Below are 25,297 nucleotides of genomic sequence, written 5' to 3' on the forward strand. Positions count from 1 at the left end.
TATTGGAGGTCTTTTTGTCCAAGATTATGAATAAAAGGTCCTCATTCTCCAGCGTTTTGAAATATTACTTGATGGGTTTTACTTTGGTCAAAAGAGCCGCTACATAATAATAATAATAATAATAATAATAATAATAATAATAATAATAATAATAATAATAATAATAATAATAATGATAGTAATAATAATAATAATAATAATAATAATAATAATAATAATAATAATAATAATAATAATAATGAAAGTAATAATAATAATAATAATAATGATAGTAATAATAATAATAATAATAATAATAATAATAATAATAATGGTAATAATGATAGTAATAATAATAATAATAATAATAATAATAATAATGATAATAATAATAATGATAGTAATAATGATAGTAATAATAATAATAATAATAATAATAATAATAATAATAATAATAATAATGATAATAATAATAATGATAGTAATAATAATAATAATAATAATAATGATGATAGTAATAATAATAATAATAATAATAATAATAACAATAATAATAATTACAATAATAATAATAATAATAATTACTTACATTTATATAGCAGCTTTCATAAACTCAAGGACAAAGTTTGTGCTTCCCTGCCAATACCACCAAGAGTGTTGATATTACAATTATTTATATTGGTCATTATTGCCCCATGCCTGATTAATTGTGTCTTTTGCGTCACTGGAACAACAGCCCTTGGCTCAGATTTTGGAGAGGCTCACCTTTTCCTCAACGGCTTCATGGCTGACAAATGACTTGGTGAAAGTGATATGTTCTCCTGCACAAAGAAAAAAAGAATAGAAATTGAATCCTGGTGTCTTGTCGGCAGTCTCATCTGTCATCTTTTCAATATTGATGTCCATTATGTTTATGGATTATTTGGCACTCTTGTGTTTTCTGGCCCAGCTCGCCCTGTCAGATCGGCCACTTCGGGACGTTGGCCCATTGATGATGCCATTTTGATAGATGGGTTTCATAGTTTAATTGTCAGCAGTGTTCTTTTAATGGAGCTCCGCGCAAAACTAAAAGACTATATCTTACATGCATCTAAGTCTGAGTTCAAACTGCATGGCAGTGTGATGAAGATACAATGTGCCTGTGGCATAGATTCAGTATCATCGTCCCAGGCCATTATCAGCTATTTGGCTCATGTTTATGGCTTCCTGTATCACCTTTCAGGGATCACATGTCCATTTACGGGAAGAAAACAGCGCTCGGTAAGATTTATCACGGCTGCCAATAGGCATCATTTTATATCTCTGGCATGATGCAATTATTCTGTAGCCTGTGTACAACTCTATTGGGACACTCAGTGTAATTGAGTATAGGTATAGGGGGAAATGTATTCAGCACACAAAGATAAAACTAATCCAATCCAACAGCCTTCAAAAGGATTATTATTTGTTTTAGAGTGTTGATTCAACCTTTCAGTCATTTGTTCTGCTGGTATACTAAAAGGGGTTTCCAATATTTTGTGTCATATATATCATTGAAGGTAGGCAATATAATACTGTATATTGGACGTTTTGACAGTTGCATTGATGAATCCTATCATTAAAGTTCGTTTTTTGTAAATTGGTTTGTCCTTAACTGATTTTCAATAAGCCTATTCGCTTAAAATGCAGATTTATTGCATTTCCAATTCCATATTTGTATAATAGCTATAACACTTGCTCATATGAACCAAACCAATCAGAAGTAGCTCCAGGGAATTATAATAAATCACTGTAAAAAACATTTATTGTGAACCTAGCATAGACCTGTTTCGAAGGGTGGTTCAGTAACAATAGAGCCATGTGGGGTTTACACTGTCTCTGTTTTAGCGGCCACACACAGCCACATGTAGGATGTTTCAGCCCCCCCCCCCACCCCCCACAGCACTCTTATCCTCTCCTCCTCTCCCCAGTGTGTTTGCAACCAAGGTCGTAGTGGTCCTGCTCTGTTTTTCAGGGGTGTGTGGGCTTCATTCATCATTCGTATGATAGCCGCATGCTAGAGTGCCCTAAATCTCCTGTCTGTGTTTGGGTGTGTGCGCTAATTCAAAGACATTTGATCTGGTTCTCTCCGTATGCTCCTACAAATGAATTATCTCTCTTTCTGTCTCGCTCCAAAAACCTCTCTTTTGTTCTTTGTGCTATCTGCGTGTAAGTATTGATGTAAATACATGGAGGAAGGCTTGCTTGTTGTAAAGCACAGTACAGTGTGTGTTCATGTAGAAACAAAATGCTATACTCTCGTAATATTAGCTGTAATATCATGCGCAAGATGAAATGGGCCACACCAAAGAAGAAAGAATAATATAAGAAAATCAAGAACATTCAGCCCTTGTGTCAGTACGGTAGAGGCACCTTTGGCAACAGTTACAGCCTTGAGTCTATGTCAATAGGTCGATGAGCTTGGGGACGAATTGGACACTGCAGTTAGTCACCCATTTTTCTTTGCGAAAGGTTGCATGAGGACTGGGAAATTTGAGCTCTTGCTACTATCTATTTTGGTTTCATTAGAGCATAGAAACAGCCTGGAAGCAGGTGACAGGTGAATCACCCTGGCAACAGTGGCTTGATGTCATCTTCAGGCCGTGGATGTATAAAGAGAACTGCGTTCCTATGAGTTGCTCTTTGGAAAAGTCCAAAATGGAGCGACTGTAGATTTAAAAAGTATGCATATCTTGGGCCATGAAGCATGGCGATCTCGATCACTTGAGATTTCCTTAAGCCCCGCCTCCGATCTTCCACTCTCGGCTCAGTCAAATGAATGGAGAGTGATAATAACTGTGGATTCAGTTTTAAGCACAACTTGTTGACCTCATTGATTTAAATCAGGGCTATAAAAGTGTTCATACTGGCAAGTTATTTAGTTCAATTACAATGATACGTTGACTTACAGACGTCTCTGTCCTAATGTAAGTCATTTTGGGCCCAGATGACATTTGAACGTCAGTGTACTACCCGCAAATGCAAATTTGGGTTTGCTTCAGACACATTTAATGGCGTGTCATGTAGTTTCCAATTTTTAATCTTACTGCACTGCACCGCTTTTCTTCTTTTTAAGGCCATGCTTTACATCAAAATTATGACTTTTGGGAAGCTCTATTATAGCAACTTCCCTCTGAATGCATTTTTGGATGTAAATTGACATCCTTGCTTTCGGTTGGTACTTATTATTAGCTTGGGTCCAGGTGTGTTCCGACTCAATGCAAGCTGTGATTGCAGATAAAGTCGATGCAAATACATGGGCGGACATGAACAGTAAATTCCTAGTGGGCGGCTTGCAGAGAATCTTGTCGGAGTTGGAGTTGAGTTGTTTAAACTCATCCTGAGGCTTTATGACCCTAATTCTTCAATGAATGGATAAAAAAAGGTAGTAGCCTGGAGGATGACTATATAAAGAAGTTTCTTGAGACCAACTAACAGCACCATGTAACATCTATGCATTCTGTATGTGCATATAGAAAAGCACCTGTGTTGGTTATATCTTTTAAAAAATGCATTTTGTTATATGATTTGACATATATTCGCAAATGTTTTTCATTTCATTTTCAACTTCATAGAAAAAACCTTTCCTAAGTCACAGTGTTGAAATCTGTTGTGTTTTCTATGAATATTTATGCATGCATGCATGTGTAATAGTACTAGAGGGAGACAAACATGTTTTTTTCATGATTTGCTGCCCTAACATTCTTCCTGCCTAACAGTGAAGTAAAAAGAAAAATATCCAAGATACATGTTAAGGTTTTTATTTGACTAACTTTGTTTGCATCTGCAGATTTATAAAATATCATTCAATCAAGATATAAAGAACCTTTTATTCCAAAAACCATGACAAAATAGATGTATTTTCTGCTTTAGACAGTATTTTCTTATGGAGTGATACAAAAATCCATAAGACCCTCTGTAGAAACCTTTGACTCTAATAGGGCAACAAGCATTATCTAATGTTAACATTTCTGTCTGGGAAATTGTGCAATCTAGAACATATTTCATAAGATAAGGCCTTATTTACGTACTATTTCAGAACACCGATAGTGGATTTTTTTCCTACTCACCAAGGGAGTCTCCTCTTAACAGCATGGCCAAACTCCAGACACCAGTAAGGGGATTAATGTCACTCTTTAACCCCTGGAGGAGGCTCTATGGATGATCCACTTCTTTTTGCTACTCTGTCGTTTTATCTCTTATCCTGCTCATCTCCCCTTTAAAACATAATTTCACTCTAATCTCTCTTTGGGTGACTTCATCTTCATTTGTTTTCTTGCCTTTGCTCTCTCTTTTCCCCCTCGTCCTGTTGTTGAAAAGCTACACACTTAAAGAAGCCTTTATCAAAGTGAACTGCGTGACAGAAAAAGAACAATGGCAGGATATGATTTGGTAGAGATGAAAGTGAGGCTGTAGGACGGTAGTCACGGAGGAGGCTTGTCCAGCGGTCTGGCCCGAGCGCAGATCGATACTAGGTGATGTAGGAGCGGGTGGGGGGTTGATCGCAGGGGCAGTGGATGGGCTAATCATTTCAGTCATTACCCGGCCGTCTCTCCTGATACCGGGGATTAGCAGGCACAGAAACAGGAGAGATGTTGTGTTAGTGCTACAGGAGACTCTATCAGGGATTTGAGGAGTGGAAAACACTTCCTGTCCCCAGTCGCCGCCGATAATTGTGCCTGCAGTACGGGGATCCGGGGAAGAAGGTGTGTGAGAGTGTGCATACAAGATATAGTGTTGGGGAGCAAAGGACAGAAAAAAAGAGGGAAAGGAGACTATGTTGGCATTTGTAGGCGCACACATGAAGGATATAAAAGCAGGGGTTACAGAATCGTGTTCAGTCTCTCGTAGGAGGGGAGAGTCGTGGGAGTGCTTACATGCTTGCCTACCCACAAGCCTTTTCTGTGGAGCTGATCATTTGACAGCACAGAACAGCTCAAGAGACTGACTAGCTCCGGTGCCAGCAAAAGCCCTGTGAAAATTTCACACACCGGAAAATACACGACGGGTGGAAATAAGGGAAATTACATTTACGTCAGCGGTCAAAATGTCCCAGCTGGCTAATTCAATCTGCCGCAGTCCCAGAGTCTACAGTACCCTAAACTGTGATTCGAGACAACAAAACAAGCCCGAGTAATTGAACTGTCATGCACATCTGAAGACTAGAACAACTCTGACAACACACCTTGAAAGTATATGAATTAGGAAACATGGGTTTGTAAGTATTGGCTGCATTAGTGAGTTGAGAAGGGGAATTGTACCCATTTGCATAGAGTTAAGGACATAGGCATTTATATTGGTGGGGAGAGTCTAACGACATAAGACACTGCATTATCATAAGTGCAGGTCTAGAGTTCTAGGTGATATCAGAGAAACTAGCTTTCTTTCGTGATTTTCTTTATTGATTTCAGTGCTTTTTTTGTTGCTGCACTTTCTACCAGCACGTTAGAAGCTTTACGATGCATATTATTTTTTTTTGAAAAGGGGTTAAAATCTACTGCAAAATAACAATCATTATTGCTACACTAGATTAACTCAAATGTTAAATATAATCCGATAATTCAAATTATTTTCTAAAAGACTCAAATTGTTATGGCTAACACAAGGCCAACATTTTAGTCAATTAATTAATAATAATTATTAATCAATGAGATAAGAAGTATTAATAAAGTTTGTCTTATCTTATTAAAACTTGACTAAAAAGAAACATGATGTTATATGACTATATATATATATATATATATATATATGATACAGAAAAGGACAGACAGATTTGACTAACTTAAAACCACCTACATTGATGTGAAACTCTAAGCCATAATTATTTTCAAAACTAAAACACTTTAACACCTTTACCTTCACTTTAGCTAAAAAGCTGCATAATTATCTTTTGAGAAGGGAAACTTTTGGAGAAACATGTCATATTCAAAAAGCAAATAAAGCTCCAGTGAAACTTTGACTAGTTTAGACTCAAATTATTATAAATTATAAAGAGTAGTTTCAGAAAATGGCTTTTTCGCAGATGATTAGGCGTTCAGTGCCAATGCCACTTTCACACCTTAGTGGTACTGTGACCTGAAGGTAAAGCGATCCAGAGCTGTGAATACAGAATGTACATCTTCACGCCCGACTGCAAATGTTCAACATTCAGATGACGTGATGCCTCACCGCCATGGCTTCCTTCCAACACCTGCAGCTTCAGACACAGTTTCAAAAGGAAAATACATTGAAAGCAAAGGCTGGACGTTTGAATGAAGCTTAACATCCTCGACAAAGGCACTTTTCAATCTTGCAGGCAGCATTGTGAGTTTGGGCTAAAAAAATAAAATGAAGCTGTTGGGATAATCTGACCCAACAGTCACAAAATCCAAGAGTGATGAAGTCACAAGCAAACTGGATTCAACTGTGAATGACAGCAGAGAAACATTAACCGGCTTTGACCCTAAAATAAGAGTCAAACCCGACTTAAGCTAGACAGCAGAAAATCAGGTTAAACCTCTCTACTAGAGTTCTTTCCAATTCATCCAGCGTGTCACCAGGGACCTCAAGAAATAACAAAAGTTTCAGGAGGGGAAATGAAAGTGGCCACACAAGGGAGCAATGCATAGCCACAGTGTGTCGGGGGAGATTAAAGATATCACATGTGGAAATGATGCCAAGTAGAAGCTCTTTGTCTTCTTTTCCATAGTTGTCCTCACGGGCCCTACTAACTTTAAAAATAGAGTTTTTCTAATGGAGAAGAGGGCCGAGGGGAAACCGAAGAAGAGCGAAAGTGTGCGGAGACTTGAGGAGTCCTCCGTGGTGTGAGAATGCAATTTGAGATTGGCCAGATTGCTTTTTTTTTTTTTGCTCTTCCTTCTCCCCCTTTGGCCGCTCATGAGGCGTGATATGCACCGGCGGGGTCCTTAAGCCGCCATAAGCCTGACGCCAGTACCCACACCGCAGCCAAGGAGTCGTCGCACTCACAGCGCAAGAAAATCAGCATGATGAAATAAAAGAGGGACTCCAGAAAGATCAGCGGGGATATTGGGAGTGATGGATGAGAGTCAAGCGAGGAGCAGTAGAGGGTGGAGGAGAGGGGAAGGAGTGAAAGGATGAAGGAGATGGCTTTGAGTGGGATTATGGTGGGATATGGCAGAATATAAATGTGCTTGAGTTGTCCAAAGGATGATTCTCACGGTCACTTTGCATTGTGAGAGGTGCATTGTAACGGGCCTTTGTTACTGGTTTGCTCTCCCTCTGAATGAACCTCGAAAGACAAATATAGTCACAGACAAATCTGTCACGGATGAATACGGAGTTAAACTCTTTCTCTCTCTGTCCTTTCTAGGAGAAGATGGCTCAGCTGAAACGGCGCAGAAGGAAACGTCCACCTGCGATATTTGCCAGTTTGGAGCTGAATGCGATGTGGACGCAGAGGATGTTTGGTGAGTTTGACACACAAACGTTTCTTTGTCCAAGAGAAGTTGACCAAGACCTCCTATGTTTGTCATTTGAGACTTTTTAGTGAGTTTGAACACTTACAATTTAGATGAGAACGCTTCTTTTTATACTGCAGACATTCGCTGCTGAACACCCACTGAGGTTTAGTGCATGGTTGACCATTTCATTTAACCCCAATTACTAGAGCAGGGCACAGAGAGAAAGGAGATTTTCGCTTATTCTGGAAATCCAATTACTATCCTTACAGGACTCGCCAATGTCAGGCCAAAAATGACTTTGAATCACACGGGAAAAAACTAGTTCAGCGATGAAATACCATTTCTCATGAATTTAACCATTTATTGCACATGAAACGGATACAAGTAATGTTATCGGCTCCCTCGCATTCATTAGAATAGAAACATCCTCAGGGGGTCATAATAAACATGCGGGGGGAAGCGTCCAATTAAATGAAGGCTCAACTGGTGAACTGTTCCCAGACAGTAGCATCAGTGTTTTTGCCTTCTACAGCATGGATGGAGCTTAAATGAACCATCATTACTGAGATGTTGTGGAATAAAGATCAGCTGGTATCAGCAAAAGGAAGGCAGGGCTTATAAGAAATCCCAGTTGTACCGGCAGAAATTAGAAGTGCCCTGAGAGTATGACTCAATCAAACTGCCTGATGTAATGGAAAGATAATGTACCCCAGTGTGCAATAACCGTAATGCCAACGAATGGTTTCATGATGCTTTCTGAGCCTTGTTGCAAATACCAAACAGCTGGAGTCCACTCTTCTTGATGCCACCCACTTTCACAAATGCGCCTTAATATTCTACTAAAACGCAGAAATGAATTTATCGGCAATTCTTTAATCCCCCAAGGTAGAATTCATAAGGTCACAAACAGCGCAATGTACTGTCGATGATGGGGCAACACAAAGCGGAAAACATAAAAGAAAATGGAGCCCCAAGCATGTGCAGCATAAATGGAATGGAAGGCAATTACACATTACATGCAGAAGAACATTTACCCCAATGGATAAGCCAAAAGACAGTCAATAATGTGTCTTGTTACAAAAGCATTTCACATAAACAGACATGTGAATATTTCAGCGTGCCTTCTTGCGAAATGGAAACAACGCTTTAATCCTTCAAAAGCCCCACGGTGTTTTGACAAGATTGTTTCTGGTGAATAATCAGACATGTGATTGCAAACCAACAGCAGGTAATTTTCATCAAACAGCAGCCAACCGGTGGCGTAGCGTAGGATCATTTTGATTAAAATGACAGGTTATTCCAATCAGGCGGCAGCTGATTCTTAATCAAACAAAACCGTCACTTAATCAAACAATGAGTGGGGAGAGATGACTGTAATCAAAGCAAGGTGACGGTTAAGCGATGTTTCAGACACTGAGTTTTTTAGGGTATGTAGAACTAAAGGAAGTCTGATAATCAGACTGAAGTACCATTTTTGTTTTGTCTTCATCATTCAGACCAGCGTTTTATTCATGTCAGTCGTGTTCTGTTTAAGAGCAGTTTTTCGTTTTCCCTTACCAATTAGTTGTCAGTGATAGATCCGTCCTCCCGATGTTTCTTACAGCCGACATGGCGGAAGAGACGCTAACTTAAATTCTGTTATAAAGGAGTTGTTTGACATTTTACGAGTCTGCTTCATCACTTTTCAAAAGTTAGAGAAGATAGGAACATATATTCAATTTAACACAAGAACCCTTGCAGCTCTATTGATGATTTAAAACACAATGCCATTGATAACCGGATTGCAAAAAGTGCACACACTTTCCCTTGTGGAGTAAAAACTGACCTGATTCGGATCTTACAAAATACACAATTTTATTTTTTTTGTAGCACTTTACATGGGTTGGCTTATTTGACGTGATGATATACTTCAACGATTCTTGCTGTTCTGAGTCTGCATCCTAATTGATTGCACTTTCTGTGTTATTTTGGATAAACGTGTTAGATTAAATGTAATGTTATTTCCGTCAACTCTTTTCACCATTTTCATTGCCATTATTCTGTCATTGGTACAAAAAGATGACCTGTTCCACCTAAAAAGCTTTGATTGGCTGATTGAGTCCAACATTCACTTTTTCAATTTGCCCTAAAATGTTGGCAGCAGCTCACAACTCAAGGGACTCAAAAAAACCCATGAAATGAATGCCTTACTTTTCCAAATAAGGCACTTGTAACTGCTGGTGGCATGGACAACATTTTATATTGCCTTTAGACAAATTAACCATCAGTCCTTTTTTGTAAGATGGTCTATTATTTCACAGAGTAAGAATTGCCATCATTCACGACTAAAAATCTGGATATAAATTATAAAAAAATCAAAATGTGCTCAGTGATTTGATGAAAAATGCTGTATGTAGGTTGAACCACTTTTTGCCCCCCTGCTCCGCTGTCCTTACATCATCCTTCTGAAGCTGTGTGTACTCGGTTGGACAAAAAAGGCCAACCTACCCCTAAAAGATCAATAAAGTGTCGCGAAAACCATTTAGATCCATTTGTGGTGTAAAACTGTAATTACCCAAAAAAACCATGCTTTCAAACCCATCAATAGCACCCATCAGTGTTGATATAATTGAAGCCGCAGAGGAGCTAATAGCGAAACAGTCTTAGAGATGGGCTCTGTGAACGCTGGGTTTACACCTCCTGAGAAAAAAGCGAAGGCCCTTTCAAAGCTGGCACCTGTGTCCTTATTAAAGCTCATTCTATAGAGGGCAAAAGGGAATTTCAATAAAAAGCCAGACAGACGACAAGTCACAGCCCAACAGGCGAGGTGGGAGACTGCCATTACTGGTGTTGAGCTGGGTGAAGCCCCACATACACACACACACACAGACACACACACACACACACACACACACACACACACACACACACACACACACACACACACACACACACACACACACACACACACACACACACACACACACACACACACACACACTCACTCACTGGAAATCCTCCTCACTTTACTGACATTCAGATTGTGAGACAATGGGCCACTGGGCTAAGACATGTACAAACCCAACACAGTCACCTACTGAGAAACAAGAAACGGAGAAATAATTTGTGGGTGTTTTGATATTTTACTTTTAATCCATTTCTTGTGTGGCTGGGTAATGTCTCTTTGTGGTGTTTTGTGTTTTCTTTGTTTAAGATTTTAATTAATTGGAGGTAGCTTTTGCTTTTCTCCGGATCCAGGTTGCATCACGTGGTTGAATAGTGTCTCTTTGTGGTCATTTTGGGTTTCCTTTGTGTAAGATTTGAATCTCTCGGCAGTCATTTAACGTCTCTTTGAAGTTGTGGTTTGATGGTATTTTTCCTTTTTGGTAGTTTTATTTGATCATTTTGTTGTTGCTTTTTGACTCCTTTCACTTATTTTGAGTCTCTTTCTGCTTGTTATTCCTGTCTTCAGGATTGTTTTGTCTCTATGTGGTCAGTTTGCACCCCCTTTGTAGTTGTTTTGTGGCCTGTTGCACTCATTTAAATCTCCTTGAGACTGTTTTCCATCTCTTTGTGCTTGTTTTGTGAGTTGTTGAAGTCGTTGCATGTTTTTATAGTGGTTTGGCACCTCTTTTGCATTATTTTGCCTCTCTTTGTCGTTGTTTTGTGTCTCTTTGTAGTCATTTAATTGCATTTCCAACAAGAAATGTTACAGCAACAATCAATTCAATTAGGGGCCAAGATCCCCTGACCCCTCTGGCCCTAGGGTCCATCCTCAGGAGACCCGATCAGTTCTCCTATAATGATTCCTGATTTCACAACATTTAGTTTAATCAATCACCACAACATTATTTCCGTGTGTGTTGGTATGGGACTTCTTTAAATCATGTCAATAAATATGAAAATAGATATACTGTATACCCCCTTCTCTGCTTTTTTTCTGTTTCATTTTTTCAAAGGATTACTGTGAAATGTGAGGCCAAAGATTATGAAAATCAATGCTATGTTCCGTTGCAACATGATTTTCTGCTAAAGATTTGTGAAAAAACAACAAGAGGCAGTCAGTAGATATGTTGACATCAGTGTGTGTGTGTGTGTGTGTGTGTGTGTGTGTGTGTGTGTGTGTGTGTGTGTGTGTGTGTGTGTGAAGATTTACATGTGTGTAAAGTGGCCTTTTCCACTGGTAGCCAGCAGACAGTCTGGGGGCGTGGGGGCGTTGATGGCAGGGGAATAATTGCAGGGAACTAATCAATACAACACATCCTGCTAAGACAGTATCCTCACGCACATGTGTCACACACACTATGATATGTAGTTTACACTTTCACACACACTGCAAACATTTCTCTCCCCAGAATGTGTGAAGGAAACGTTTGGTGTGTGATTTGGGAAAACAAGGTTTAGCACATAGCGGTGCATGTATATGGCTGTTTGTGCACGCCTGTCTGCAGGTGTTCAGATGTTTGTGCGAGTAGCATTAGGATGTGTTGACGCACTGCAGTCCAGCGCTATAGTGCCTATTGTGGGGAAAGTGAGAGGCCTCATTAAAAATGTATGAGGCCCAGACATCATCCACCGACCAACAGCGGCCTCTTGGGATGAGCCAGGACTCTGAAAGCCCTTTACGATGGGAGGCGGTGGTGGGGGGGAATATGCATGTATGCATGTACATGTGTGTAATGCTAAGATTATACTCCCTGTGTGGAAATTTCCTTTTAGCTCAGAAGCTCTTAAGATTGTATGCTTTGATTCTTAGTTCCTCACAATTCTTCTCACTGCCCTCTTTCAAGATAAAACTATTCTAATTTAGATACTTTTTATGATAACACAGACACTTTAATTAAAATCCTAATCTAGTCTTGAGGGTGGCTGTTGCGAAAATTAGAGTCTGTGGTTTATAATCTTTAAAGGTTAAAAATCTCACTTGCCTCCTGTGGTATCTAGCTGTGAAGATAATTTAGGATTATTCTGTGGTATCTGCATCCACACAAATACAATGGAAGTCGGAGGATCTATCCCTCTTAGAGGACTTTATACTTTTCTAGATATACTGTAGTGATACAAAAATGATAATAGGTAGCTTTGTAGAAGAACACTTGGAGAGTGTAGAGCTCCCCAGGGCCAATTCCATAAGGAATTTATAATTTGCGTATCCACTTGATTTCAAATTGGCTCCAAACTTGGTCCCTCTTTAGCCTATGCTACAACCTTCCACCAAGTTCCATGAAAATGGAGACAGCAGTTTATTTGTTATCCTGCTGACAGACTAACAAACCAACCAACCAAAAACATGACGTCCTTTTCTAAGGCAACCATAGAACCATATATTTAGATATGAAGCCGATTTATTGTCAATTAGCTGCCATCAAACAACATTTGATATTTTCAGTATGTAGTATATGAAAGGAAGAGACAATTGTGTTGTAAATGATATTTTAATAAAAAAACTGAATGATAGATACTCCAGAAAAGGATGTCTGCAACACCGTAACCCATGAACATAAAGAGTGTTACCTGGGAACTAGTCTTCTGAATAAATCCTGCAAAATCAGTATGGATTGGATCTACCCAGGTCAGTAACCTGAGTTTAACATGTTTTTAACAGTGCTATACACGGTCCTTGAACAAAAAAAAAATGAAATAGTTTAGGGATTCGCTATTTGAATTTAACCAATAGGAGTAAGGAGACAGTTAACCTTTAAGGGGGAAATAGCTGTTGCAGGATGTATATTGCCAGCGGTGCATTTTATTTTCACAATAAGTGTTTAGCACGCTGGTAATGTAATGGAAATATGTCAGGCACCGTTGTTGGCAATGGTAGAGTCTGAGTTAACTTTTAGTGAAGGATTTTTTCCCGGATAAAAGCTTGGCAGGCATATGTGAAAAAGGATGCTAAAGAGCGACAGACACATTAGAAGCAGAGGAGCACAGAGTGATGAAAATGATGTTTTCGTAACGAATATTTGTGTTGGATGTGGTTAGGTATCAATGCTGCCATGTCCCAGTGTGTCATTTTTACAACTCTAGTTGGGAAGTTAAATTGAATTTGTGCAATTTGTACTGTCCTAAGTTAGAAAATAATTGGGGCTGTGTGATGTGATTATTTTAATAATATTGCAATTGGGATATAATTCACCGTATTGGAGGGATTGATCATTTTCAAATCATAATTGTCATAGTCATTGAAAATCTATAACGGTGGATCTGTACCTAATAAATATGTTTTGTTAAGTCTGTAGAATATGATTTGTAGGCTGTTTGTATCTACACAGCTCAATACTTTTTATTATTTTGAATATTGCACCAGCCCATATTGCGATTTTGACATCATTCAGATTAATTGGACAGCCCTTCAAATAATCCATTAATGTCCAAGGACAGTATCCTCTTTTCTCAGGATAATACACTGAAAATGCTGTCAACAGTTATTTCTGTTGACAGCATTTTCAGACTATTTCTCTTTTTCCACTTTTAACCATTGACAGCGAGGTCTTTGGGCAGATATCTCAAAACCTCGGCAAATAAAGAAGAAGGAGTAGCCTATATGTTTTATATATTGTGGGTGAAATGACCCTTTAAGCTGTGTTGTTAGAGTCTCTTTGTGTAACCCTGTGTGGCGGCAGGTCATCCGGTGTCTTCTCTGAGGCATACCGAAGCCTTTATTCACATCATTCTTAATTTGCTGATCCATCATAACAACAGTAGCTGAGCACTGCCACGCTTTGCTGCACGCCGTTTCAATCAACGTCAATGTCAGCAGTTCGAATCATAAGGGCTGATTGAGAAGGTGCCTGCGTCTGCGTGTGTGTGTGGGCACACTGTTTTGAGTCCGTGGCAGCCCACGTGGGGTGTATGCAAATGTCGTTGTAAGACAGCTGAATGCCTGTGCTTTACTGAGATCGAGGCACCAGGCGAAAATGAAAAGACCGGGAGAATAATGACAGATTTATAATTACAGAATCTAGCATTCAGCGATACTCAGCAGCAACTGTCTAGGGAAGGCAATCTGGGTGTAATTTCTGCTGATCAGGATTGACACACACTTAAGGGTCATGCTACACGTTTGCCACGCACGCACAGACGTGAATGCACATGCACGCAGGTGTACGTGCTAACTCTCTCATTTGTGCAGTTCTGAGAAACCCACACACAGAGACAAACACAGAATGTCTCACACTGAAATTTCACCGAAAATGGTGGTGCTACAGCAAATTGCTTGGTTAATTTGCGAGAGCTAAAAGCATCAAGTAAGCGCCGGGTGTCACTGATGAATGAATGCATTACAGTCTGTCACTAAATCACACCAGATATATCCGCTTCATGGAAGGTGGGATTCAATTTACAGAGAGAAAAGGCATAAGGAGCTAAGACAAAAACGAGCACTTTTAATTTTACTTTTAGTCTGTTCCCAAACTTTAAATCGAACAACTTGCACTTAGAGTAATCATCAGCCGCGAGAGGTAAATGCATTTTAAACAGGCTATCAGTGATTATAACTAGCTTGTGGAAATAACCGAGAATTTCCATTTCCATTCCATTTGAAGGTAATGTAGGCCACACTTTAGTGCTCAGCTCCGAAAATAATACACCAGACATGCCTGTGGCCTCGGAGCCAGAGCTCTGCAAGCGTCCTCGTCTTCTAGCAGATCATTTTTAGAATTTCTCAGACGAGTGGGTTTTATCGAAGGACATTAAAAAGAAAACGGTGTAAAAGCAGAAACAAGCTGTTCGGCAATCTTCACTGGCTTTTTTCCCATCAAGCTGTTTCAGTGCAAACTATGATAGTATTAACCCATAAGTTATTATTTTCCATTTAAGCTATTTTCAATGTTATCTAAAATAAATGACAACTTTAGACTGGTGGCTGTTTTTGAGGCCATAATTTTCTCTGCAACACAAAAAATGTGGAGCTGTGTTATCTACAATTCTTTCATTATTAATTGCTTCCTGCCATTGTAGGAATACATCATTTGTCAGTCCAGCCCTCTGTGCAGCCTGTCGCTTTTTTTTCTTAAATCCATTTTGCTATTGTGTCAGATTGAATGTGCCAAAACCCAGTTTGCACAGGATTACTATGCATGGTCCAACGTCCTGACTGAGTGCAAGCAGTACTGTTTTTGTTTTTTTTTGTCTCATGTTTAATCCTCGAATGAATTTCAGTCTGTGTCCCTCGCAGTCAAACAAACCCATGCGCCAGCTAGCCTTATAGCTCACTCGGTTGACCTGGCGCCCATAGTGAGGTCCACCGTCCGCTGCGGAGGATCTGGGTTCAACTCCAACCTGAAAACCATTTTTGCGTGTCATCCCCTCTGTCTCCCCCATTCAACTCTGTTTCTCTGTCACTGGTGGCTCAACAAATCATCTTAAAAAGAAAAACAAACACACAAGTCTGTCAGAATTAAGAACTATTTGAATGACAACTTCTGAATAAGTTTACTTTACTCTGAAATGTGTTTAGTTTGTTGCTTTATTTTCCCTTGCAACGCCTCATTGTTTATTATATCTTAGCTAGGCCCTATGTTACTGATCACGTGTTGGGACCATTAAGTAGTTAGAGTTAGACTAATTTTGTTTTGGTGTCAGTTGACAACAACGTCACTAGGAAATATAGTGAAATCATCTTATGTCAAATCATGCCCAAGAAGAAATTAGGAGTTTTGCTTTGAAGTTTAAACTGAGCTATGTTGGTGTTTTAAAAAGCTGACTTTTCAAAATGAAACAGATCATTTTTCATCCTTTTAAACTTTCCAACAAAAGGCCCAAACACAAAACCGTGATTCATTTAAGTCAATGTTTGTATGTCTTTGAAAACCCTTGTATAACGCACTCCATGAATTCAGGCAAAATGATCAATCATCTCGCAAATCGATCATAAACTGTCCAGTCAAACCAAATCTGTAAATGTTTAAAGTCAGCTGAAGTAGGTCACTGTTTCTACTGTGGCTAAGTGAACACCATCTCATCAGTTTCAAACCAACTGCACCCTAAATGTTTCTGTATAATAAATTAACCGATTCTAGATGTGAGTAATACATAGAACTTTCTGTTTAGTGTCTGGGCCCCTTTTTCTTAATCTACAGATATTGTTGTGTTCCATTTCACGTATCCCAATTATGTCTTTGACTTTGACATAGGTACTCAATGAAACCCCAGGAAGCCTACCACTCTGATGTGATTTCTTTGCTCCGCAGGTGTGTTTGCAACATCGACTGCTCTCACATCAGCTTCAACCCGGTGTGTGCCTCAGACGGACGTTCCTACGACAACCCCTGCCAGGTGAAGGAGGCGTCCTGTCAGAAGCAGGAGCGCATCGAGGTCAAGTACCTGCGCCACTGCCAAGGTCAGACCCACAAACAATCACTCCCAAAGTCACGACAACACCTGCAGACACTCAGCAGAAGACTTTAATCTGGCAGGTGTTCACTCGGGGTTGAACTGAAGCCGCCGAGACAGACGGAACTAAACACAGACAGCACAATCCTATATTTCCCCTCCAAACACATTTTAAAATTACATTTCCACTCAATTATATTTTGTGTTGGGAGATAATCCCCAAATCCCACATCCTCCTCTGCTATGTATATTGATAATTTTACTGAAAGGTAATCCACCTTTTTTAATGTACTATCTTTTATTTGGGTGCGGTTTTTGTTTGTTCCAGGGATAATGTTATTTTATTAATCTCTGTTGGGTAAATCCCTCAACCGAGTCACGTTGCTAATGCCCATGGGAGAAGACAAAGGTGCATCGTTCTTTTGAGGATGTTTTTTATTTTATTTTCTTTGAGGTATGATCAACCAACATCTTAATTTGGACTCGTTTTGCTTTACACAAAATCTAGCTAACACTGGTGGAAAGGGAGGGAGTAAGGGTGGGGCTTTTGTTGCGTAGGGGTACATTTGAAAAGCATTCTGCATCACCCGGGACCAACAGGACAATTGATCGAGATGTGAGAAGCAAGATGTAGGCTTTGACAGGTAATGGGGAGTAAAGCAATCAGGGCTAACCAGGTCTGGAACACAAATAGAAATCTGTATTCCCCCACCTTACACCATGTGGGTCGGACCACCCCAATCGATTTGCTCCACGCATTCTGTTTCAATCAGGGACAGTGGAGACAGAAACAAATGCCAAGACACTAAGGGATTAAAACCCGGGCAAAAGTAGACCTCTTGTTAGCTAGGTTTCAAAGTGGTCCCTTGATATTAAGAGTGTTGGTTTATATAATTTCCCCATGTGTCCAATTTTTACATTTCTCTTTCTGAAAATAGACCTACTTTCTACTGTAGCTCATTCTGTATACCAAGAAAAAGGTATTTAGAAGCCTAACCTGTTGTTTTTTTAATACACTTGCAGTGCCAGATGTTCTTAAAATGAAAAGTTGCATCATCAGGTTGTCATTAGTGTGTAGAGCAAAACATTTAAGAAGGAAAACTTTTATTTTAAAGTAAAGCATTTTGAAGTTGTAGTCTTGTTTTTAGCCTCTCCCCTCTGAGCAGTGTTAATCTGAATTTAGTCCCATATTTGATTTTTCTAAATAGGTATTTAATACATATAATACTCAAGGTTCTGATTGCGCAAAAATGCTGCTTTGTTTCCTGAATAGTAATCTTCCTCTGAGCCAAAAAATAATACGACATAATTGCATCATAATCCTGGGAAATACTTCCAGACACTCCTTTTGAGTTGATAAATTTGCAGTAAAAAAAAAAGAATCAATCGCAATAAAATTCTTATGATGGAATGGGAGATTTTGTCCAGCCATTGTAAAAAGAAGAATTCAATGCAGCGTCAATAAGGTGGTCCAAAAAAAAAACATTATTCCCTCTGATCTTTTCTTCCCGGCTCTGCTCCATTCTACCTTAATGCTTCGGGGAGATGGCCTCTCACTTTTGAAGAGAATGTTTCACATAAATACACAGTAACTTGACGGGTGCACACACCAATTGAACCCTTTTGTCGAGATGATAATTCACATTCGACTCTCTGCACCCTCCGTCAGTTTGTAGCCCTTAATGGAGGGCGTGTCTGCTACAGGAGAGGTTGTTAGTGCCCTGAGATCAGTTTGAATGTGTTTTTGGCCTTTCCAGGCGACATCAAAGGCGGAGACGGACACTTCGCGAGGACCGACATCACAGGTGAGTGCATGTGTAACCGGTGGGGCATTGCCAAATAACATGTGCTGCCACTCAAAGCTGCATTACTTCTGACTTCTTTTTTTTATCTGTTGCTCTCAAGACATCATTTCTGTCCAACCCTTTTATTATTTATCTCTTCCTCTCTTATCCTCCCATCTTTCTTATGCAGCACAGTAATGTATGTTCAAAGGCAGCCAGGGGCACATGTGCTTTCAGTCTTAATGGATGGTGTGTGTCCCTGTTTGTGTTTGTGTTTATGCAGCGGTGGAGAAAGAGGATCCAAGGAACGAGCTAGCCATCGGCCTGTACATCCCCTGTCCGGATCACTTCAAGAATTACTGCGTGCACGGCGAGTGTCAGTTCCCCAGAGTTGCGGCTCAGCCCTCCTGCAGGTATACACGCACACACATACACACACACACACACACACACACACACACACACACACAAAAACACACACACACACACACACACACACACACAGTTTTTTGTGAAATAACACTGTGCAATTTAAACTTTTCTACAATTTATTCATGTTATTACTGGCTGCTACTTTACTAATTGTATACGCTAACTTACTCCGATAATGCTGCAACTAATCTTTTTAACCTTGAATTCGTACCTATTCAATCTACTGAATTTGCTTTTTTTATTAGCATTTTTATCTGCACAGCTCCCTTTGCTGTACATGTTACGATGTAACTATACTTTGGTGGAATAAGCACATGTAGGAAGAGTACAAAGTGAAAATATGGATGACATCACTACCGTTGTATTAGGGAATCTTGCCCTTTTATTCCAAAACTGGTTTGTATTAACAGGCGGTCGAGTCCTCATGGAGCTTTGGGGCTTCAGGGCTGAAAAATTGGGAAATCTGGTGGCTTTAACATCTAAAAGCAGACCATTAAAGAGGCCCTATTATGCTTTTTGGGGTTTCCCTTTTCCGTTTGTGAGTTATATAGGTTGTTGTGCATGTAAATGGTCTGCAAAGGACAAAATTCCCAAAATCCCAATGATGTTATCACTAGGTAACACTTGCACTCCAACACATGATAGGCTCAGGGGCAGGACATTTCTCAGCGGTTGACCAATCCCAACAGAGCTGGTTAGCTAACTATTCAGAGCAGACTGGGCTCTGGTTTCAGACAGATGGTGATAAGAGGTGCTGCAGCACAGGCAGTAAGAGAACAATAAAAAGCTTTTTGAACATTAAAGCATGGAGACACATTAGAGGAACTATATACAAATATGAACCTGAAAATGATCAGAATATGTCTTCTTTTGTATGCTTCAATTTTAGCATAATGAATTGAGTTGGGACATTCAACAAGGTGGTTATGTTTCGGTTGTTTTATTATTATTTCTTGTTAGGCTTATTGTCATAAAATCGTGTGGATTGTAGCATGGGCCATGGATTATTTGGAGGGGATCCATATCACAGTGAGCATACAGACATTATTTTTCACTTATGGAAATGGACGTGGCCCTTCTAGTTCTTAATTAATTGAATAGGTTTTTAATAGCTAGCCATCATTTAGGCCCTTTTTGTTGTAGCTAATTATAAGCTACAGTGCATGGAATGTAATGTAATAGCCAATTAAACTATATTCGTCCACGTTATTATTGGCTACAGAGGTTTTACATTGTAACTCTGACTGTAGTATGGCTATCCTACTTAGAGCAAGAGGACTATCTTTTCACTTCCAATTTGATGATGCTCTTACTACTGTAAAATGTAAGATAGCTAGTCAGTGCAACATTTAGTGCAAGAGCCCATTTATTTTTAATCAGGATTATTTATCTTGAATGAATACGAGCCAGAGTGCTAAGAAAGGGAAGAGTATGAGTTCTGGCTGGTGACGATGCAAATATGTTGCACTGCTTCAAATGAATTTTTGGAGGATTTCTCCTTGCCAAATAAGGATGTTGGTGTGTCCTCCTTCCCTGCACATTATGATTTTATTTCCCAAGTTTCATTTTGATTTGGTGATGATTTTATCTCGAGGACCCAGAATTTCTTGCACTGTCATATCTGCCAATGATAAACCTTGGCTGTAAACACACTACCGTCATTGGTGACAGACACCTCGAATGTGTCATCAGCGTCTTCCCAGAAGAAGATTTGGATTTGTTTTGTTAAGAGCAGCAAACAAGCCTATAAAAACAACCTAATTGGCTTATTTGATTAAGTTCTCAACATAACTAATGCTAACGATCTTGTTCAAGTACGATTTTAAATGTTGATAACTGTTGTTACGTTGTTCCCAAATGGCCAAACAACCCTGGCCGAAACCTAGCCATAATTCTAGTACTAACCTTAACCCATCCCCATAAAGAAATATTGTGGCTTTATTCCTACTTGTATGATAATTCTGCATGGTTTGGCCAGCATTTTAGCTAAGATAACTTGTCACCAATGAAGCTTGAGGGGTTTTAAAGAGAGACAAAGTGTGTTCATCCTGGCACAAGTACCCAGGTACAAGACAAAAAACACTTTACTGAAGGAGACAACAGATGTTGGCACACTGCTTGGCTCCGAATAAATAATTTATTTCTCTTGTTCAAGGCAACGTTTTGAAAAAAAAGATCTTCAGAAGTTTAAACCTAACATTTAGATACAACTCGTCTGAAGAAATCCCTCAGCATTTACAAGTGATCAACATCAGTAATTATGTCAATCTTCTACAAGTAGCTCAGAGTGCCTCTGTCTGTGCTGTTTGCTATTAAATTCGGTTTTTTTTTTCCAAGTGGCCAAAAAATAGATAAACACTATCATACTCAAACATTTTCATCCAAAATAGGATAGCAATGGGTATATTGCATAAAGAAAAAATTCAGCAAAATGTCATTACTTTGAAGGACATATTTGGTCATATTTTCTCACACATTCACATCCAGACACACTTCACACACACTTACAGAACAGCAGTCTCACAGCTGAAAATGACAGCGCACTACATTTTTGCACAATATCCACAGGCATTTACATAAAGGCACAATGAGGAGTGGTATTAAAACCCACCCCACACACTTGCACACACACATTGAATGTCTTCTCTAGCCTGATAGTGTGGCAGCCAGGGGGTCCTGGTATCTTTCCCTCCCTCTATCTCTCTCTAACCTCTCTCGTACCCGCCACACATCCCGCATGCATACAGAGCAGTGCTCAGCGGGGAGGGGGTGTGGAAGGTCTCTGCTGCCCCCTGCTGGCTGCATGATTTAGGGGCTGTGTGTCCTAATGAGGGAAGCACAGAACAGTACCAAACGGAGCACAAACCACTAACAGAACAAGGTTGCAACGTCGATCTTACCCACCGTTAGGTCGAAGGGATAGAGGATGTGAAGGAGACTGTGTGTGTGTGTGTGTGTGTGTGTGTGTGTGTGTGTGTGTGTGTGTGTGTGTGCGCGCGCGCGCGTGTGTGTACCAAATGAGGATGTGCAGGTGTTGGTGGGTAACAACCTCCCCGGAGACAGGGAGGCAGGGGATAGAGAGGAGATGGAGAGAGAAAGAGAGATTAAAAGGGGAACCATTTTAGCTCCTCTCTGAGGACACAGATCATCTCCATTAGTCTCTCTATCTCTGTGTGTGTGTGTGTGTGTGTGTGTGTGTGTGTGTGTGTGTGGTGTGGTGTGTGTGTGTGTGTGTGTGTGTGTGTGTGTGTGTGTGTGTGTGTGTGTGTGTGTGTGTGTGTGTGTGTGTGTGTGTGTGTGTGTGTGTGTGTGTGTGTGTGTGTGTGTCAACACCAATTATATGTGAACAATGTGCATGTGCTAGCTTTTTCAGGTTGTTTTTCTCTAATACATGGATATTATTAATGTGTTCCTCTTTTGACCAGAAAGCAACAACACTGTTGACCATCACATAATATCTGTGATGTACAGCAACCCAGCAAACTTTGACCCCCTTTGCTCTGAGATATTGTTAAAATCCCTATGTGATGACTGCAAATTCAAAGTCAAGACATCACCTGAAGTTTTATACCCGAAATACTCATAGTTATAAAACCAATAAATAAACTGACATTATCTCAAGATATGAGGTAAAGACTCTGTTATTACTGGATTTTATTAAACATAATATACAAAAACACCTGTTGAATTTTTAATTGGCACCCAAAATGCTCTCAAAACTTTATTTTAAATAACTGTTCACTATATATATTATTATAATATTATGGGTTATATGATTTGATGTTGTGGGAAAGGAGGCAGAAAAAATGTGTAAAAAATAAAATCATGATGATATCAATTAGCAAAGATCGCAATTATTACAGATTACAACAGGTCCCCACGTAATGCCAGTCCTGTGTTAAAAGGCTGTACTGATCTACTGTTTGTCCTCACCCTCATTGACCCACTGGCATCAGAAACTTTTTCAGGCAAAAAGTAGCAGCCAATCACTGTTCTGGCAGTATCCACATGGCATCTCCGTATCTTCTTTATCTCCGGTGTTACATTTGTGTCCCGACTATCATGGCCAAAATAAATGCAATCCAGATAATCCAAATATGCTTGAATCCCTTAAAATGATACTCAAACATACTGGAGTAACATAACCTTATATTCTATTAAGAAATAAATATAGCATTAGAGATAGGACATCTTTACAATCCTTTTAAGTCATAAACAAACAATGTTATTAAGGTTAACATACATCATTTGGTCTACCTTAATACAGTAAATAAATAAAAATCAAGTCACTCACAGGATGATACTCAAAAAATGGTAGTTCAGCACAATTAACTTAGGATTATTATGATCTTCCCATTTCTAGTTATGAAAGCACAACTGAATATCCAGATTTAGTGTGGACAGAGGCGGAACACAAAGAGAAAATCATGATGAATGTAGCTGCTTACCCCAAAAATACACTCTCTCCCTCATTCCCTCACACGCTGCCACCTTATCAGTCATCTACAAAGTCCCGGCAAAGAAAAAGCACAGTCACCACACTGTCACACAAACACATTGTTCCCCCACAACAGCTCTACCCAACAGGTACCGACGTCTCCATTAGGAACATGGAAATAATTAACCCGCCTCTCAGTGCGAGGAATGACTCTATTCTCCTCTCTTTCTGTGTGTGTGTGTGTGTGTGTGTGTGTGTGTGTGTGTGTGTGTGTGTGTGTGTGTGTGTGTGTGTGTGTGTGTGTGTGTGTGTGTGTGTGTGTGTGTGTGTGTGTGTTCTCAGCTGTCACTCGGGTTTCCGGGGCCCCCTGTGTGACATCAAAGAGTACAACGTGCTTTACGTGGTGCCAGGCTCGGGCAAACTGCACTACGTCCTCATCGCCTCCATCATCGGAGCACTGCAGGTGGTGATCATCTGCGTGGTGGTGCTCTGCATTACCAGGTGAGTCATGGCCCTCACACACACACACACACACACACACACACACACACACACACACACACACACACACACACACACACACTCAAACACTGCCCACTAATGAACCTGGCAGCAGTTATTTCCATGTTGTCTGTATTTGGGAGTCACGGGGGGAATGTGGAGCTCCAGAGGAAACAGATGAAAGGTCACCTTGCTTACAACACGGAGAGAAAGTACTGTCAAATTCCCCTGTGGACACACACACACACACACACAAACACACACATTCTTACCTACATACAAGCACAGATACATGCTGATATGTGTAGGTTAGCGCTCTCTCTTGTGTTCGATCTGTTTTGTATTCACAGTGAAGACCCACACCCGAATATAAAGCCTGGGGCTGTCTGCCTCCGGCTGACCTAAGCAATTTATGACTTTTAATAAAAGATTTTAAAAGACTTTTGGCCGAGACCAAACTGCTCCTCTGAGCAAAGGAAGGGGAAGGACAATATGAGATAGGGAGCAGTTTTAAAAGGCTAGATAAAGAGGAGTGGAGCACTGAATACTGAATCCACTGTACCATTAATGTTTCCTCCTGCTCAGCGATATTTATTTAAAGCTAAAGAGGATAAAAATAGTCCCTGTAAAAGTCAAAAAATACACAATGAACGATGGAAATATTATGGAAAACTGACAATAGGAGGAGGGATAAAATGAGATCAGTAGAAGTTAGTTATTTATTACATGGTTCAGTTAAATACTCAAATCGGATTTGTCAATTTTGACCTCAGAGGTTGTTAATACTCGCTAACAGACCGCTGCGTAGGGTAACGTGACCGTTGATTAGAAGGATCACTAACTTCAATCGGCAGAAAAATAGTCCAGTTGATTTAATGTCAGCTGTGGACAACAAACATTCATTTTTCAAGAAAAGGAAAGAGGTTAAAAGACATCAGGTTAAATGGTTAAAAGCTAGACATCAGAGAAAGACAGACAGGAAGGAAGTAAACACTAAAAGGAACAGCAGAAGAAGACAAACGGGAAGTAAACACCAATTTGGGCTCTGGCAGTGATAAAGACTGGTTAATGAAAGAAAAAAAGATGGACAAACTACGTTTTTTTTACAGCAATAATCAATTAGCGCTGCCGTCGTTTTAAGTTATGTTGCTGTCACCGCAATTCAAGCCATTGGTGCACCGTTGAACAGATTATTTTTTTCTGAGCTGAAGCAATACAATTAATTGTAATTGTAAAATAAGTCAGTGAAATCATTTAAAATCAATATTGTGAGTCAAGTCGTTGGTTTATTTAGTATTTAGATGAGATTATTCCTTACATACAGTTAGATAAGTTAAACATTATTAAATCAGTAAATATAGGAGGAAAGAACTAACATTTTCTAAGATATTTACACCAAAAACTATTTTGAA

At 39.6% G+C, this 25,297-nt stretch overlaps 1 protein-coding gene across 1 annotated transcript in view; it reads left to right on the forward strand.

Moving 5' to 3' along the window:
• The window catches only part of tmeff2a (transmembrane protein with EGF-like and two follistatin-like domains 2a), a 105,550-nt gene that overhangs the window by 77,420 nt on the left and 2,833 nt on the right, over positions 1-25,297 (forward strand). Inside the window, exons 5-9 of the mRNA XM_063888159.1 lie at positions 7,328-7,424; positions 16,589-16,737; positions 18,488-18,535; positions 18,798-18,927; positions 23,727-23,885. Of these exons, the coding sequence (XP_063744229.1) occupies positions 7,328-7,424; positions 16,589-16,737; positions 18,488-18,535; positions 18,798-18,927; positions 23,727-23,885 (583 nt within the window). The remainder of the gene's footprint in view (positions 1-7,327; positions 7,425-16,588; positions 16,738-18,487; positions 18,536-18,797; positions 18,928-23,726; positions 23,886-25,297) is intronic.

This window comes from Eleginops maclovinus, chromosome 7 (assembly GCF_036324505.1).
Source record: "Eleginops maclovinus isolate JMC-PN-2008 ecotype Puerto Natales chromosome 7, JC_Emac_rtc_rv5, whole genome shotgun sequence".
Classification (NCBI taxonomy): domain Eukaryota; kingdom Metazoa; phylum Chordata; class Actinopteri; order Perciformes; family Eleginopidae; genus Eleginops; species Eleginops maclovinus.